The sequence below is a fragment of the Typopeltis vanoorti genome, chromosome 12 (genome assembly GCF_054136105.1).
Source record: "Typopeltis vanoorti isolate ZY-2024b chromosome 12, IOZ_Tvanoo_1.0, whole genome shotgun sequence".
Classification (NCBI taxonomy): Eukaryota; Metazoa; Arthropoda; class Arachnida; order Uropygi; family Thelyphonidae; genus Typopeltis; species Typopeltis vanoorti.
The window spans coordinates 53,116,234-53,134,559 of record NC_143560.1 but is presented as its reverse complement, the minus strand read 5'-3'; the positions used below and the strand labels follow the sequence as shown (position 1 = coordinate 53,134,559).

The window sequence follows — 18,326 nt, the reverse complement described above, 5'->3', positions numbered from 1 at the left end:
CAGAAAAAATGCATGTCAATCTTGCCCCAGTAGTATATGTACGTGCAAAACTGATAATCCTACTTATCTTGTGAGAATGATGAAATATTTTTCCTTTGATTTGGCTTTTGAATACCCTCTAGGATTATTATTATTATCTGAGGCCTCCAGGGAGTCAAGAACTCATCAAGGAAGGCTGTAAATTACTCAACCCAGCTATCATACCTTCCCTTAAATTCATTTACACTAGATGCACTCACTACCCCTAAGGGCAAATTATTCCACTCACTCACTGCTCTCTGAGAGAAAAACCTAGCTCTTACCCCTTTCTTGACTGATCACAACCTTAATTTCCATGGATGTCCCCATGTTCTCTCCCCACCTTCCATATAATGAAAAATTTCATCATTTGAAATGCTATAACACTCATTCAAAAGTTTATAGACCTCTATCATATCACCCCTCTTTCTCCTGTTAACCAGAGTCTGTAATCCACATACTCACAATCTGTCCTCATAATCTAAATACCATAATCCAGATATAATCTTTGTAACTCTTCTTTGCCCTTTCCACAGCTTCTTTTGGTTTCCCGGGATTCCCCTTGAATCCCGGGAAACCAAATCTGCGCATAGTAATCCAAGTGTGGTCTTATCAAAGCCTTATAAAGAGGCAAAATTACTTATTTATCCTTACATGTCAAGGTTTGCTTCAGCATAGAAATTATCCTCTGAGTTGTATTTGCAACTTTTGCTATGTGACCTTTGAACTTTAAATTCTTATCCACCAATACACCAAGATCCCTTGCCTCTTCAGTTTCTTGTAGCATAACCCCGCTAATATAATCATGCTAAAGTGCATAACTTTACACTTATTAACATTAAACTGAGAGCCATTTTTGTTTGCCCAGATTTCCAGTCTATTCAAATCATTTTGTAATTGCTGAATATCAGTAGCATTCCTGATTGCCCTGCCTATCTTCGCATCATCATCAAACAATTGCAAATCTGATGATAGATCCTGCTTGAAGTCATTAATGTATAGATTGAGCAATAATGGCCCAAGGACTGAATCCTGAGGTACACCACTGGTTACCGTAAATCTGCTAGATTCACACCCACTGTATACCACTTTTTGATATCTGTCTGTTAACCATCCTCTGATCCAAGTCAATAGATTATGTTCCAATCCCATAAACTCCAGTTTACGCTGCAGCCTATTGTGTGGTATCCTATCAAATGCCTTAGAAAAATCCAACATTATCATAGTGTATCCATTTCCTTTATCCAACTCGGCCGTAACATTTTATAAAATATGAGCAAATTGCTAAAACATGACCTTCCTTTAGTAAACCCATGCTGTTCCCTGCAGAGTATAGAATGATTGTCTACCCATTTCTGTATGCAAGTTCTTACTAACATCTCTAAAATCTTCACTACCACACCAGAAATACTAATAGGTCAGTAGTTAGACACATCAGTTTTTGCATCACCCTTGTGCAATGGAACTATATTACATTCCTTCCATTCCTGTGATATCATTCCTGAGCTGAGACTCAAGTTACACAAATGTGTGAAAGGCGCAGCCAATTCAGTTGAACATTCCTGTAACAAACGGGCAGATATTCTATCTGTCCCTGTTTACAAATTCTTATTCAGGTTATGCAAAAGCTCTTCAACCTCATTTTCATGAACCTCTAACTCTTCATCCAATGTAGCAGTAGCACTGTGCTCCATACTACATACACTTGGTTGATATATCTTAGCAAAGTGAGCACTCATTAACTGAATAATCTCCTTAGCTTCCGACACTCGTGTACCATCTGCATTCAATAAAGTTATTCTTCCACATTCATTCTTTCTTTTGCTTGTAGCATAATGATAAAATTCTTTTGGATTGCCTTTAGCTTGCATGGCCAATTTCTTTTCATACTCCGTTTTAGCTTTTCTCACAATACTTGTTACTTTTCTGGCCTGAGTTTTATATATTTCATAACTCCTCTCACGCTTATTCTCACGATACTCTTTCCACATCATCTTCTTCTTGTGGATTTCTAGCTTAATAAGGCTGCACATTCATTTCACACCCAACCTATTTACTCTTCGAACACTAGGGATAGATTCAGATACCGGCTTATTCAAGCACTTTTTCAAAGATTCCCATGCATTGCTGACATTTTTTCCATTCAGTAACTGATACCATGGGACCAAAGATAATATTCTTCTAAGTTGATCATAATTTCCAGCTTTGTAGCCTGATTTAATCTGAGTTTCAATACAAGTAGGTACTTCCCAAGAAAGAACAGCATGATCACTGTCACCAATTGGTGGTACAATAGCTATATTTTTGACAGAGATCCCTTCTGATGTTATGAGCAAATCCAACACTCTGACCTCAAGTTCCTTCTTTCACATGCTGCTTGAGAAAGTTATCCCACAACAATTCAATAAATTCCTGTTCTTTCTGATCATGAGATTTTTCTTCTGCCCAATCAATGTTTGGAAAATTAAAGTCACCCATAATGATCATTCGCTTGGTACCCATAAGGCTAAATTGATGATGCATTTCTTCATCCCCTACAACTGAGCTGCCAGGTCTGTAGCAACACCCCACCATATATTTTATTCTGTTAACCTCCACTTCACACCAAATAGACTCAAACTCATCGCTACATGGGACATTGTTACCATCACTGTTTTCTTGTATTTCTACCCTAACTGGACTTAAGTCATCTGATATCATTAGTAGCACTCCTCTTCATCTCCTATCTCTTCTGTCATTCCTAAAAATAGTATATCCATTACACTCGATCCCACTTATCATATCTGATTCTGATAGCCAGGTTTCACTAATGCCAACAATCTTAGGACACATTGTATTCAATAAAGCAACAAACTCAACCCTTTTGTTTCTAATGTTCCTGGCATTTGTGTATAGACAATCAATTATGACCTAGCCTATTCTTATAATTAGATATGCAATATATTTGGTCTTGTTCTAGAATTTTTTCTTTTCCCTCCCCAGACATACTTAAAAGGTCCTAACCCAAAGCATATTTTTCCACTCCTACGCCACATACATAACCATACTGGTTATGTATGTATGTGACATCCTATTAGAAGTCAATGAAAAAGATCATAAACTTTCTTTCTCAATATATAGAAAACCCACCAACACAGGAAGATTTCTTAATGCGGCCTCACACCACCACCACCACCACTCTTCGCAAAAAATAGGTCTAATAAAAACCCTGAGGAACAGAGCTTATAATATTTCCAGCACAGAAAAACAGAGAAATGAAGAATTGGAATATTTAACACAGGCCCTCAAAAAAATGGTTATGAATCCAATCTCCTACAAGCATTGCACAGAAACAAGATTTCAAAAATGCTATCGTGCTTCCATATATCAAGAATGTTACAGACAAGATGGCTAAATTACTAAAGAAACATAACATCAAAGTAGCCTTTCTGCCGCTGGAAAAAATTTCAAGATTTCTATATCCCCCGAAACCTCCACATTATCCTTTAAAAAAAACCAGGTGTTTATAAAATTTATTGTTCTTGCAGCATCTGCTACATAGGACAGATGGGAAGATCTGCAGAAATACGCATGAACGAACACCAAAAGGATGTACAAAACAGAAGAGAACACAAATCAGGTCTAGCTTTCCATACCACTTCCATCAGCCACAGTGTACTCTGGCAGAAAACGTGTCTTATATAGGAAAAAAACTGTTACATAAGGAAATTTAAAGAAGCTGCAAACATGCTTAGAATTCCAACACAATGCAATAAAAACCAAGGCTTAATTCTACACCAAGTTTGGTCAGCTTTGATAAAAAATATACCTGAGTCAGACCTCAGACATTATGAACGTGAACAACAGAACGTGGCATCATCCAGCATTGTTTAAACTTAGCACTGCTTTGAATCTGCATTCTGATTTTTTAATTTTATGAACAGTCAGACTGCTACAACTGTATAGTATGAACTATTAATTTCTCTTTTTTGTTGTTTTAAACTTTAAGTTACCTTTTACCTCTGAAGATGTAAGTCAAACGACTTACGAAACTTGTCGGATTTTATTTCTTTATTGTGCTTTTAGCTTAATAAAAATATTGTGGTCCAATTACCGGAATATGCCTTATTTATATCTTTATCACGTTTGTATACCATAGCTGAACTTTCAGACACATTTTTCCCATTCCTCCCTTGATGTTCTGGTTTCTTTGACTCTCTGCATGAAGTCTCATATGAAGAAGTAATTTCTCCAGGCTTCTGATGCCAAATGAATTCAGGATGTGAGGAACAATGGAATTTCATCTAAAGATGAATCATCTCACAAGGTTGTCTCTCCCTTCTTGAAATTGGTTTTTCATTTCTATAAAACAGACTAACCAGCCAGAATAAAAACAGTTAACTTTCCTGTACTCCAGGCCACCATTACTGGAAATCCCCCCCCCCATGCTACCACGTTGGCTGTGTGATGATTGGATCTCTAGAAAGGAGAATCGTAATGTTGTGCATGAACCATTAGGAGCAGAAGTTCTGTATGTATAATGTTGGATAGCTCCAGCATTTTATTCTCAAGTCTGAATAGTGTCCATTCATTAGTGATCCTTTGAATGGGAAGCTCTGCTGTAAAACAAAACTTGAACAACAAATTCTCTGTCTTGCATGCACTCGCACACATTTATTTCAGACTCAAACCCACCTTTAATTATTTCAAAAAATTGCTGAAGAAATAACTGATCTAAGAGGCAAAACTGTTGATACATTGAATTTACTATCATCCCTTGTTATTCATGCTAGAGGAATTTTTTTTAAAAGAAAATCTGCAAGAATTGACACAGCCTCCAAAGTTAGTGAAGAATGATTAAGTAAAATCCCCCCCAAAAGTTCAATGTAGTGTCTAGAGGACTATTATAATTTAATGCCACATAATAGAGCACTTTTGAGAGTATAATATTAGAAAGGGGATATGTTAGAATGAAATTGCTCTGAATTATTAAATCAGGTCTGGTAACTATCAGGCATGCAGAAGGTAAATAGAAATACTTAGGGAAGGTATCTTTCCTATCATCCTTTCCTCGCAATATTCCGGCATCTGTCAAGGTAGGCTGCCTGTGTTCATGTGCTGTGGTTCTATTAGCTCTATCTCCAAGAGGTTTATTTATTTTATCAGTTTTATCCTTAAAGCCAATTACCACTTAATAAAACAATTATTCCAAGAATACTATTGAAGAAATTTTATTCCTGGAATAACTGTTCATTTGAGTAGGAGATAAATTCACACTCGACAATTTCCCACATTAATTTGCATTTATTAACGTAATATTATGCATAAAATTTTAAGCATTTGTTTTTTATATGTAAATATCATAAGTTAACACATGAATATAACAAAACTTTATTATCCAATAGGTTCAATTCTCATTAAAATTAAAATCAACAAAGATTAATCTGAGCTCTTAACCCTTTTCCACTTTTTTTTATTTAAATAAAATACATTTTAAGTATTAAGTATTTCTTAATACTTATAATAGCTTAAGTATTTTATTTAAAATAATGCTCTTAAAATAATCGTGTTTTTATTTAAAATAATATATGTAAGTGTCATGACAATCTTTTATTTCAGTTTATAATTACAATCATATTGGTAAAGAGCTAAAAATAGTTTCTATTAAATTAGCATTTGTTACTAAGATGTGACAAGTAATGTCACTATTAGTTTGAGAAAAATATTTGAATCTGAATCTTTGCATAGTATCTCTCTTTCTCATCATACAGTGAAACCAAAATAAGTAGAAACTTAGATCTGTTCTTCTATTGGCTTAAACATGTGCATAAACTGGTTCCTGAAGACATCATATCCAAAATTGGAAATGGTTATCTTGAAATATCACATCAAACATACATAGTTCTTTATTGAAATCTTTATTTCAAACAACTTGTGAGTGAAGCAAAATTTGTTTCGTTCACTATAAAATGTACATGCACTTTTGTGCACAGAGAATTAAATCACTTTTTTTAATAAAGCAGTGTAACAGGAATGCACTCTGCAGATATATACATACAGAAAAATATTGCATTTCACAGTCTTACCTTTTCTGTGTACTTTTTTTAAAATTCATCATCATCGAATTCCTGCCATGTACCCTTAAGGGGTGTACAGGATATGATAGTACTACATGAAAAATTTACATCATTACTAACTTCCTATCTACAATTTTTTCTCCAAATCAGTCTGTTACTTGTCAAGACTACATTATCAGATCTTATATTTCTTTCGTTTAAGGCACATTGTACTGTATCAATCCACCTATATCTTGGTCTTCCTCTGGGTCGTTTTCCTGCCAACCTGGCAGAGAACACTTGTTTTGCTAATCTTTCCTCGCCTGTTCTGTTTAAGTGACCATACCACCTGAGATTAGCTCTGCTAATGCATTCCTGGATGCTGACAATATCAAGTTCTTTCCTAATATCCTCATTTTTAATATGATATTGCCATTGTTGCCATCTATTCACGCCTCTAATCTTTCTCAGGACTCTCATATCTGCGGTCTCTAGTCTTTGGTCAAATGTTTTATTTCTTACCCAGCTCTCAGTTCCATAAGTTAAAATTGGCTTGAATACTGTCTTGTATACAGCTAATTTAGTGTTCTGACTAATTTCTCTCTTATTCCATATGAATTTATTCAGTTGACTTCCTACCATACCTGCTTTGTTGATTCTGTTATCTATTTCCATATTTAATTTACCATCTTGATCAAGTTTTATAACACAGTGATGGCTGAACTAGATAAGGGTAATGGGTTTACAGTGATACCGCTGAACCTGGCTAAGGCCTTTGACAGGATGCCACATGGAATTCTAATCTGTAAACTGCAACATATGGGAATGGATAAAGGGTTCATTACTGATATAGGGAAGGATCTAAGAGGAACGGTTGATTTGTTCGCTGATGATGCAAAGTTGGGTAGGGCAATAGTGAATGCAGAAGATGTCAAAATCTTGCAGGATGATTTGGATAGATTGGAGTTCTGGGCTAAGGAGAATGGATGTCAATTTAATGTGACAAAATGTAAGGTTATGCATTTTGGGGTGAAAAGATTAGCAGCAATATACCACATTGGTGGAACTGTACTCCAGGAGATTGATGAGGCCAGGGACTTGGGAGTGTTGGTGGATAGGGAGATGAAGTTTAGAGGGCACATTGCAAAAGAGGCTAAATCAGCTCATCAAATCACTTGGTTGTTGAAAAATACTTTGACTAGCAGAGACAAGCAAGTTATTGTTCCTCTGTACCGAGCCTTGATAAGACCTCATCTCTACTACTGTGCTCAGATTTGGTCACCTAGGTTTCTTCTAGATGGCATGGGGAAGAGGTTGAGAGGATCCAGAGGTGAGTGACCAAGATGATAGCAGGTCTATGGAATGAACCTTATGAGAACAGGTTGAAGATTTGTAGGTTGCAGAAATTGGTTGATAAGCAGAAAAGAGGAGATATGATTGAGACATTCAAATTGCTGAAGAGTTTCTATAGGATTAATTCAGAGGATATTTTTGAGATCAGGACTGGTAATGGGAATACTAGGGGGACATCTATGGAAGCTGGGTAAGAGTGTAGTTAGAACTGGGTTCTTTACTTTTAGAGTGGTAAATGAGTGGAATAAGCTGCCAGAGTCTGTTGTGGGTGCTATGACAGTGAGCGAGTTCAAGGAAAGGTTTGATAGATACTGTGAGAATGTCGAATAGTTGTGTGAACATGTTCTTTAGGGCCTCCCTTGATGAGTCTAAGGACTCCTTGGAGTTGCCCGTAGTAGTAATAATAATAATAATCTTCACTAAAAATCGTACCTAATTAGCTGAAATGTTTTACTTGTTCCACAGGATCTCCATTCACAACGCAGTTGACATTTTCAATGATTCTGCCTATTTTCATTGTCTTTGTCTTTTTATTGCTGACCTTCACACCATATCTATTACAACAGTTATTCAATTTAGCCAGGGAATCTTGCAGACTTTTTGCGGATTTATTTAGAAGTATAACATCGTCTGCATAAAGCAAAGAGCTGAAATTAACATCTCCAATTTTGATATCATGTTTAATACCACTTTCCTTCATAATGTATCCATATAGATAATGAATAACAGAGTGTATAATGTACATCTTTGTCTCATTCCAGATTTAACATTAAACCATCTTCCTGTACTTCCTTCAATTCAACTGCTGACTTACAACTCAAATAAAGACTAATTGGGCATTCAATGATATAATGCCCCATTGACACCATATAACTAGCGTATTGAATAGTTTCTCTCTTGGCACCTTGTCGTATGCATTTTCCAGATCGACAAAACTTAAATACAGATCTTTGTTATATTCCCATGATTTCTCCATTATTTGTCTTAAAGTGAAGATCTGATCCTGACAGCCTGTATTTGTATTTGACCTGAATTCAGCTTGTTCTTCACCAACTGTTTCTCAAGTATACTAACATAAATCTTGCCAGGAACACTCAGTAGGGAAATACCTCTGTATTTCTCACATTCAGTTTTATTTTCCTTTTTATATATGGGTACTACAAGAGCTCTACTCCAATCATCAGTAATTTGCCCCTCTGTCCAGGCCTTCTGAACTATGGAAGTGCAGCCACTGTAAGACTTTTATACCACCATACTTCAGCATTTCTGGTCGAATATCATCTACTCCTGCTGCTTTTCCATATTTCAAGCCTTTGATGGCTTTTTCTACTTCAAGTATGGATAGGTATTCCTGACTGTATGCCTGTTGAGTGTTTTTTGCCACTGTAGTATCACTGCTTGTTTCATTTAACAATTTTTCGAAGTAATTACTCCATACTTCAATGATATCTTTTTCTCCTCTTTTCATGTCACCTTTATCATCTCTAATTCCTTTTACAGCACTCTTTTCTCCATTTCTAAGCTTCTTCAACAACCTCCAGAATATTTTGCCACCTTCTTGATATTTATTTTCTATGTTCAAACATAGAAAGTAAATTTTCTATGTTCAAGTTTGTGTTCCCATGACTTTTGTTTAGCTAGTTTTACAAAATGTTTAGCTTTCTTACATTTGTCTCTGTATTCTGTAAGAGCACAAGCTGATTTATTTGCCAGGAACTTTTGATATGCTTTCTTCTTTTCCTTCACTGCCTCTTTAACTTCTTGTGTCCACCATGGAGTCCTGATTTTTCTATCCTTGCAGACAACCTCACCACATGCCTCTCTGGCAGAATCAATCAATGTTTTCTTCAGAGTGTGCCACTGAATCTCCAAGATTTGATTCCTGTTCTCAAACTCTTTCATTTTTTCTTCAATAATCTTTATGTATTTTAGTTTATAGTTCACATCTGAGAGCTGCTCAACTTTTATATGCTTTAAAACTTTCTTACATGTCATTCTTTTCAATATGAAATTCAATTTGATCCTGCTCAAGACTAAATAGTGATCACTTCCAATTTCAAATTCTCTGTACACTCTGGTGTCCTGCACCAGGTAGAAAACATCTCTATCAACAATAACATACTCAATGAGACTTTTCTTATTCCTTGCCTCTTGTCTCCATGTGAATTTATGCACATTTTTATGTTGGAACATGGTGTTAGTAATAACCAGTTCATTTCCTGAGCAGTAATCCAGCAGATTTTTGCCATTATTATTAGCTTTGCTCTTTTCTCCAAATTTTTCCAAAATATTTTTGTATGCCTGGCAATCATTTCCTACTCTGCTATTTAGATCCCCAACAAGGACCAACTTTTCCTTTTTTCATTGTGTCAGTTGCTTTCTCTAAAGACTCAAAAAATTCCTCCACTTCTATCTTATTAGAACCTTCTGTGGGACCATAGGCACAAATAAGTCTCATTGTCCAGTTCCCCATTCCGATATTTGGCCACATTACTCTACTTGAGACTGCTTGCCATTCAAGAAGATTAGTCTCGTCTTTAGTGTTGAATACTATGGCTACTCCTTCTTTTCCTTGATTGTCATTTCCTGAATATAACAATTTTTAAAATGTATTTTAAAAAATACTCATAACACCTGTTTAATTTCTCACTCAATTTTTTAAAAAATATACTTTTTTGTGTTATCTTTCTACAATCTCCAGTTACCTAGTGTTTCATTATATGTGTACCCTATATGATTAAACAGTTGTTCTTGTCCAATTATTTAGTTAAATAGAACTGTTTATTATTTCAGTGATTGATATATCCTTTTTGGAAACACATCAACTTTCCAGAGGCAATCTTCTGTGAGCATAGTAAGCATTATGGTGGTTCTAGTTATCATTAAATAAATATGCTGACTTCTCTACTGCATTAGATGAACATTTTTATCTTTCAAAAAATTCTCTCTCTCATTTGAGAAATAATTTTTTGAAAGATAAAAAGTAAGAGTGAAATAGCCAATAATAAAAAAATTGGCAAAAAGTGATAAGTTTAGAGGAAAAACCTCTTAATACAAGATATTAGTGTGGTGATAAGAAAGCACAAATCACATATGATTTTGGACTGAATAAAGCAACAGTGCAAGCCATTTTGAAACAAGTCAATGAATATAGGGAAAAGGGACAAAAAAAAAGTTGTATCAACCTCAATGGCTCAACAAGCCACTAGGAATTGAAGTGTTAAAATAATCGAAATGGAGAGACTTTTATCAATTTGGATAGGAGATTGCAATCAAAAAGAATTCCTCTCTATACCATTAAAACAATAACTTTAAGTCTATTTTCTATGTCGAAAGGAGACATTGAAATTGACAAAAGTTTTATTTGTATCTCTGGCTGTTTGAACATTTCAAGAAACGAAGTAGATTGTATAACGTCATAATTTGATGTGAGTTTGCAAATGTAGATCAAAATACTGCACCAGAGTTTCCAGAATTTTTTCAAAAAATAATAGAAGATGGTGGTTTAGAATGTTATCACGACAAGCAAATTTTCAATGTGGATGAAACAGTTTTATTCTGGAAAAGGATGCCTTCCAAAACTTATTTTTCATTCTTTGCAGGAAAAAAAAAAAAAAAAAAACCTGGTTATAAATCATAAGAAGATCAAGTAACAGTTTTAATGAGTGGTAATGCCAAAGGAGATTTCAAACTAAAGCCCATGTTTGCATATTACATGCAAAATCCTTTAGATGCTACAGCCAGCAATCATGGCCTGTCATTTGCCTAATAAAAAAGCATGGATGACAACTTGAATCTCTGTATGTCAATCAGTTGAAAGGTATCGTAAAGAGAATAATCTTAATTTGAAAGCTTTGCTGTTTTTAAATAATTTCTCCAGCCATCCTGTTTCTCTAGATGTTTTAAATTAAAATATGAAGGTGAAAATATGTCTAATCAGTTTTACAGCCTAAGGATCAAAGAACAATTTCATCTTTTATTAAAGCTTATTATTTATGAAATAACTTTTGAACAGGCTGAATTAACTACGTGCAGCAAGCCAATTACACCAGTGGAGTTCTGGAAAATTTGTAATATAAAAAATGCTGTCGAAAATATTGACAAAGCATAGTGCCATTTGACATGAAGTAACATGAGAACTCTTTGGAAAAAACTTCTATTATGTTGTGCAAACAATTTTGTTGGCTGTACTAAACAGTTGGACTGTGTTGTTAAAGAAAGAGCTAACATTGGGAAAGTGCTAGGCTGAAATGAAATGGACACTATAAATGTTTGGGAATTATTAAACTCATGTTCAGAAGAATTGAGTGATAATTGACCTCATCGAAATCAATGAGCAACATACAAGGGTTGTTTGAAGTTTGGTAAAAAAAATAAGTTAAACACTTTTTTTTTTTGGAAAAAATCACCTATATTTCTCAACATAGTCTCCATCAAGGTCTACACATTTTTTCTAGTGAGTTTCCAATTTTTTCATCCCATCTAAAAAAAAAGTATGATTTGTCAAATTGTGCAAAATAGTCATTGGCAGCCTTGATAACATCCTTGTTGGAAGAAAATTTTTTCACTGAGCCAAATTTTTAAGTTTGGGAACAAGAGACGTCGCACAGGGCCAAGTCCGGAGAATACGGTGGATGTGAAACCAATTCGAACCTCGATTCGTGCAATTTTGCCATTGGGATGGCCGATCTGTGGGACAGTGCATTGTCTTGATGAAAGAGCACTTTTTTGTGTGCCAATCTTGACCATTTTTTCTTCAGTTCTTCTTTTAAATGGTCCAACAATGACGCATAGTAGACTCCTGTTATTTTCTTACCCTTTTCCAGATAGTCTATCGTGATAATTCCTTGGGAATCCCAAAAAAACAGTGGCCATCATCTTCCCAGCTGACAAAACAGTCTGCTTTTTTCAGTACTCTGTCATCGGGCACTGTTTTGACTGCTGCTTGGACTCAGGTGTGTAGTGGTGGATCCAAGTTTCGTCTACAGTCACAAATTGATGCAAAAAACCCTGTGAATTGCAATTAAATATCGCCAAACACTGCCTTGAAATGTCTTTTTGCATGCGTTTTCACTGCACAAAAACTCGTTTTTCTCCATTTTTATGAAAAATGCCTACAATCTCAGCAATCTCATGCACTTTCACTCGGCAGTCTTCCATAACGATACCATGGATTTTGTTAATTATTTCCTTCATAGTGACCTCAGTCGGGTGTCTGGAGCATGCTTCATCTTCGATGGACTTATGACCACGTTTAAACTCATTTATCCAAAAATAAATAGTCTTTAATGCTGGTGCAGAGTCCCCATGAACTGTATCTAACTCAGCTTTGATCTGTGTGGCATTCCACTTCTTCAAATAAAAATGTTTTATCACTGCACAAAACTCGTTTTTCTCCATTTTTATGAAAAATGCAAACGCAATCTTTTTAAATGTTTGCCAAACGAGAGCTACGTGTTGCATGTCTAAAATTTTGCCAGGATACATGAGAAAGATGACGTGCCGACACTGGTAGGAATGAATGAATTGTGTCGCCCTCTGTTGGAAATTTACCAAACTTTTCAAACAACCCTCCTATGTATGAAGAATAAGATGATTGTGCACAGAAAAAAATGTACCAACAAAGGACATAACTTTAAAATAATTTGAATCATTGTTTCGAGCTGTTGAAATGTTAAAAGAACAAATTATGGATATTGATCCTACCCTTGATCACAGTATGCAAGTGTGCTGGAATGTTGACAAAGCTATGAGCTGTTATCGCAAGATGTACGTACAGAATACTGAACAAAAGCTGGTGCAATGAACCTTCTTCAAATATTTCTCATAGGTTTCTTTTTTCTCTGTGTACAGAAGTGGTAACTGCTCATAGCTTTCTTTCTCAAACTCTTAGTTTTATTAAATTGTATTAAATGTTTAATAAACCTTCAGTTTGTTTCAAACATTGTATTATCTTGTATATATAGATAGTAAAATGGTAAAAACAACTATTTAAAAAAAAAAAAAAATTAAAATTTTGAAAGCCCATGGATGAGTTACAATTTTTCATTGCCTGTTATATTCGATTAACATATTTTTGAATTACTGAAAATACCATTGGATATTTTCATGGGATATTTAATGGGATTATTTATATTAATGTATCCAATGAAAATACCATTTTCATTGGATACATTAACCATGTAATGTGAGGGATTACTGTATGATTCTTTCACTAAAAATCTTAAACATATGATTAATATTTTTAGCAGTGCTCCCCTTTCTCTACTTTTCTCATTCTGCCTTTTCCCCACTGAATATGTTGCTTCCATTGTATTCTGTTCCTATAAGGGGATCCTGTGAAGTTCATCTTTATTCCTGATGTTTCTGGCATTAGTGAATATTCACCAGCCACCAGGCTGATGGATGTTTGAGCAACTCTTGAAACCTAACCCATTCAAATAACTAGCGCCAGTTTGATTGCTTGATTCCTCAGCCAAATTGTCTTTCCTATGTTGATATTGATGCCATGATCAATATCAACCTTTTTAGTGCTATCATTGTCTTTGATCTCAATCAATATCGATCACTGACCTTAATATGGCTAGAGAACTTGTGTAGCCATCCCATCATGTCTGGTTTCCAAGAGAGAAAACATGTTAGACATTATAAATAACTTTAATGAAATTAACCTAAATATTTTGTACTGAAACTAATGGTACATCATCAGTGTGGTGATGATGTACTGTTAATCGGATAACCTATAACAGCAAGTGCTGTTATAGGTTATATAAATATGGTAAACACTAGAAACAACATGTCAAATATGTAATAAAGCATTTCTGATATTTATATGGGTTGAGAATCTCCCAAACTTTTTTTTTTTTGGGGGGGGGGGATGAGGCAATCGTTTCATTTAAATTAGGCTAGTGTAACAGGACTTTAGAACTTTCTTTCCAAAGATGTTCGTATTTAAAACTACAATGGAGAGAGCAAGTCTTGTTCCACTTACACTGTTTGGTTTCAATTTCATGTTGCACATGACCAGACTTTTGAGGTTTCAGGTATTCAGTGTTTTATATATATATATAGTGGTGTACATTAACCCTTTAATCCATAGGACAGCTTATATGTCCAAAATATGTTAGATTGCATTTGCAAGGAATATGATAAATCCTTGCTAGACACAGAGGTAAAAGTTTGTCTTTTGTGGTTGGTAAGAGGTTAGAAATTTTGTTGATAGAAAATATCCCAAGCCTCTTGCAAAATGCTTAATATTTCACAGGTTATATTATAATAACATATATATCAATAAACTCTAAACCCTCTCTTGAAGGTTTAACAACATTTATTTTCTTGGAATACTGAGTGTCACTGAATATCTGTATTCAGTGACACTCAGTAATGAAGCAGTACAGTAATACCTATGGCAGAAACTCATACTCCCACTGTACTTGTCTCTTACAGCCAGACATGGGAACTTTTGAATAGCACGTTGAAGTGTACTGTTAATAAAGCCAAATTTACCAAGCAGTTTATCGAAAAATTTTAAAATAGGAAATACATTTTGAAATTAACAGTTATGGATTGTTGTGTCTAGTTTACTTTTGTTATAGAGAGATGAATTCAATTGAATAAACCTAAATTTTTGAATTGCATACTTTTATTTAGGTTCCAGATAATGGTGACAGTGGAGGAGAGCAGGATGCTGAAGGTGAGGATTTACCAGAAGGACAGGAACCAGATTTCCCTCATGCTGAGCTGGCTCGGCTAGATGAAATGATAAATAGGCCTCGTTGGGTGGTACCAGTACTGCCAAAGGGTGAATTAGAAGTTCTTCTAGATGCCTCTATTACACTAAGTAAACAAGGTATGAATAAAGTTAGAAGATACATACCTAAGTAGATCTGTCTGCAGTTCTGACATTAAGTTTTGAATTAAATTTAATTAAAAAAAAACACTCGCAAATTTCTGTCAGATATTTTTGTTTAATGTATATGCATTTTTAATATTGATTACAAAAATTGAAAGATTTTCTCATCATCATCATCATCAATTTTTCCTGATAAGTATCCTCAGGGAGTGTTCATGCTATATGATTATGCTTTCTTCTTCTTCATGTAGCTTCTTCACTGAGAGGGTGCAGCACCATGTCCTTCCAGTTCTTTCTGTTGATGGATTTCCTTTTTGTTTCTGCATAGCCATGTGATCCTGTCCATGATCTTATATCTTCAAGCCATGTCCTTCGTTTTTTGCCTCTTGATCCTTTTCTCATAATTTTTCCTTCTAAAACTGTTAGTATCCTCTGTCCAGCTGAACCTCTCAGTACATGTCCTGCCAATCTAATCTTTCTCTGGATCATTTCCTGTAATAAAGATCTCTGTGTTCTCATTCTCTGTAGGACATCTGTATTTGTCACATGTTCTATCCATAGGATTTTCAGAGCTCTCCTATAGCACCACATTTCAAAGACCATTATCTGTTGCCTTACTCTCTTTTTGAATATCCAGGTCTCACTTCCATATGTGAAAATTGGCGACACTAATGTTCTTATCATTCTTTTCTTTGTCTCGATACTCACAGAACTTCTGAGCAGATCTTTATTTTTCCAGAATGCATCTTTAGTTATGGCTGTTCTTATTTTTATTTCTTTATCTTGCTTTCCATCTGCAGTAAAGTAGGTGCCTAAATATTTGTATTCTGTTGTATGTTCAATTTTCATATTGTTTAGGTTCCAGATAATGGTGACAGTGCAGGAGAGCAGGATGCTGAAGGTTGAGGATTTACCAGGACAGGAACCAGATTTCCCTCATGCTGAGCTGGCTTGGCTAGATGAAAAGGTTTGGATTAATTTATTATTAATCCCCTATCAGCAATTTTCTTCCAAATTAGCCTATTACTTGTCAGCACTCCAATAATGTCATGTTTAACATTACATTCTTTTAAGGTACTTCTAACTGAATCAGTCTCTGGGTCTCTTTTCTGCCATCATGGCATCAAACATGTTTTGCTAACCTTAATTCACCTATTCCTCACCCTGCTCACGCATTCTTGAATGCTAACGATGTAAGTTCTTTCTAATATCTTCATTTTTAATATGATTCTGCCACTGATGTCATCTGTTCACTCTCCTAATTTTTCTCAGAACTCTCATATCAGTAGTCTAGTCTTTGATCAATTGCTTTATTTCTAACCCAACTCTCAAATGAATTGCATACTTTTATTTAGGTTCCAGATAATGGTGACAGTGGAGGAGAGCAGGATGCTGAAGGTGAGGACTCAAACTTAAAACTGGTTTGAATATACTGTCCTGTATACTGCTAGTTTCATGTTTTGGCTCATTTCTCTCTTATTCCATATAAATTTATTCAACTGGCTCCCCACCATACCAGCTTTGCTTATTATTTTTTCTCTTTTCTGATTTAATTTACCATCTTCACTAAAAACTGTGCCTAAATAGCTGAAATATTTTACTTGTTCTATATTTTACTAGGTTTCACTGAGAATGTAGCTGAAGTTTTTTATCTTCTTGCCTATTTTTATGAATTGGGTCTTTTTATTAACACGTTCGCTGCCACGCTACTTCGGAATGGTCTGTTCCCCTACGCCGAGCAATTTCACTTCTTTGAGGTCAGTACGATAATCTCGTTACCGGGGGTAAGCGTCCTACGAGTATACTCGTAGTTGGCTTGTACAGAGCATATACGTTCTATGAGAATACACAGTTTTGATGCTAGCCCCACAAGCCAAGCATTTTCACTTCTTCAAGGTCACTACAATAATCTCGTTCCCGGCGGTAAGCGTCATACGAGTATACTCGTAGCTGGCTTGTGAAGCAGGTTTACCCACTACGAGTATACTCGTAGTTGGCGGTGAATGTGTTAATGATTTTTATGCCAAATTGGTTACAGTCGTTATTCAGTTTAGTTAGAGAATCCCGGAGACTTGCCCTATAAATGGGTTTAGGAGTATGTCATCATCTATTTCCAATTTTGATATCAGGTTTAAAACCACTTTCTTTCATAATGTGATTCATATATGTGATGAATAAGAGTGGAGATAATGTGCATCCTTGTCAAATGCCTGATTTTACATCAAACCATCTTCTTGTATGTCCTTCAATTATAACTGCTGACTGAAAACTTAAATATAGACTATGTATTGTTCTGTATAATGTTCCATTTATCCCAAATAATTGTTCCATCCTTGTCATATGACTGAGTTTCCATCAAATCATCCTCCTGTATTTCCTTCAATTCCAAATGCTGACTGAAAACTTAAAAAACATGTATTGCTCTGTATAATGTTCCATTTACTCCAAATAATTGTAGTGTTTTGAAATGCTTTACTCTGGGCTCCTTGTCGTATGCCTTTTTCCGATTACAAAACTTCAGTACAGATCCTTGTTATATTCCCAAGATTTCTCAACTACAGTCATCCCTCAACTTATGTCCACTCAAAGATACATCTGTGATCCTATAACCGAATAAACATTTTCAACTGTACTTTCAAACAAGACGCCAGTGAATGTAACGTAAAAAGGTTTCTATTTAGCAACATTGCATCATGTGCAGTGGCAACCTTCCTCGGCATTCGGCACGTGTCTTGAACGGTTCTTCTTTTGATTTTGTGTTTGAGAAATAGGTTATTTGTGTATTTATTGTTAAATATTTCATGATAGTTTGTGCAACATGGCCCCTACATGCCCAATCAAAAAAGCTAGTTGAGAATCGCAGGAAAAGAGGCGAGCAATTGATCTTGAAATGAAGTTGAAAGTTATAAAGCAACATGAAGCTGGTAAGCCCATCAATGTGATCGCAAAGGACTTTGGATGGTCTCATTCCACAGTGACAACCATTTTGAAAAATAAGGATGAAATCATAGAGGCTGTGAAAGGATCTGCTTCCATTAAATCGGCGAAACAGTGATATGGAAAAGCTA

General features: G+C 35.2%; 1 protein-coding gene across 4 annotated transcripts in view; it reads left to right on the top strand.

Moving 5' to 3' along the window:
- faf (ubiquitin carboxyl-terminal hydrolase-like faf) overlaps positions 1-18,326 on the top strand; it is a 1,099,079-nt gene that overhangs the window by 71,676 nt on the left and 1,009,077 nt on the right. For all 4 annotated transcript variants that reach the window (XM_090401226.1, XM_090401227.1, XM_090401224.1 and 1 more), the window contains one exon: positions 15,057-15,255. In XM_090401226.1, coding sequence (XP_090257352.1) covers positions 15,057-15,255 — 199 coding nt within the window. The remainder of the gene's footprint in view (positions 1-15,056; positions 15,256-18,326) is intronic.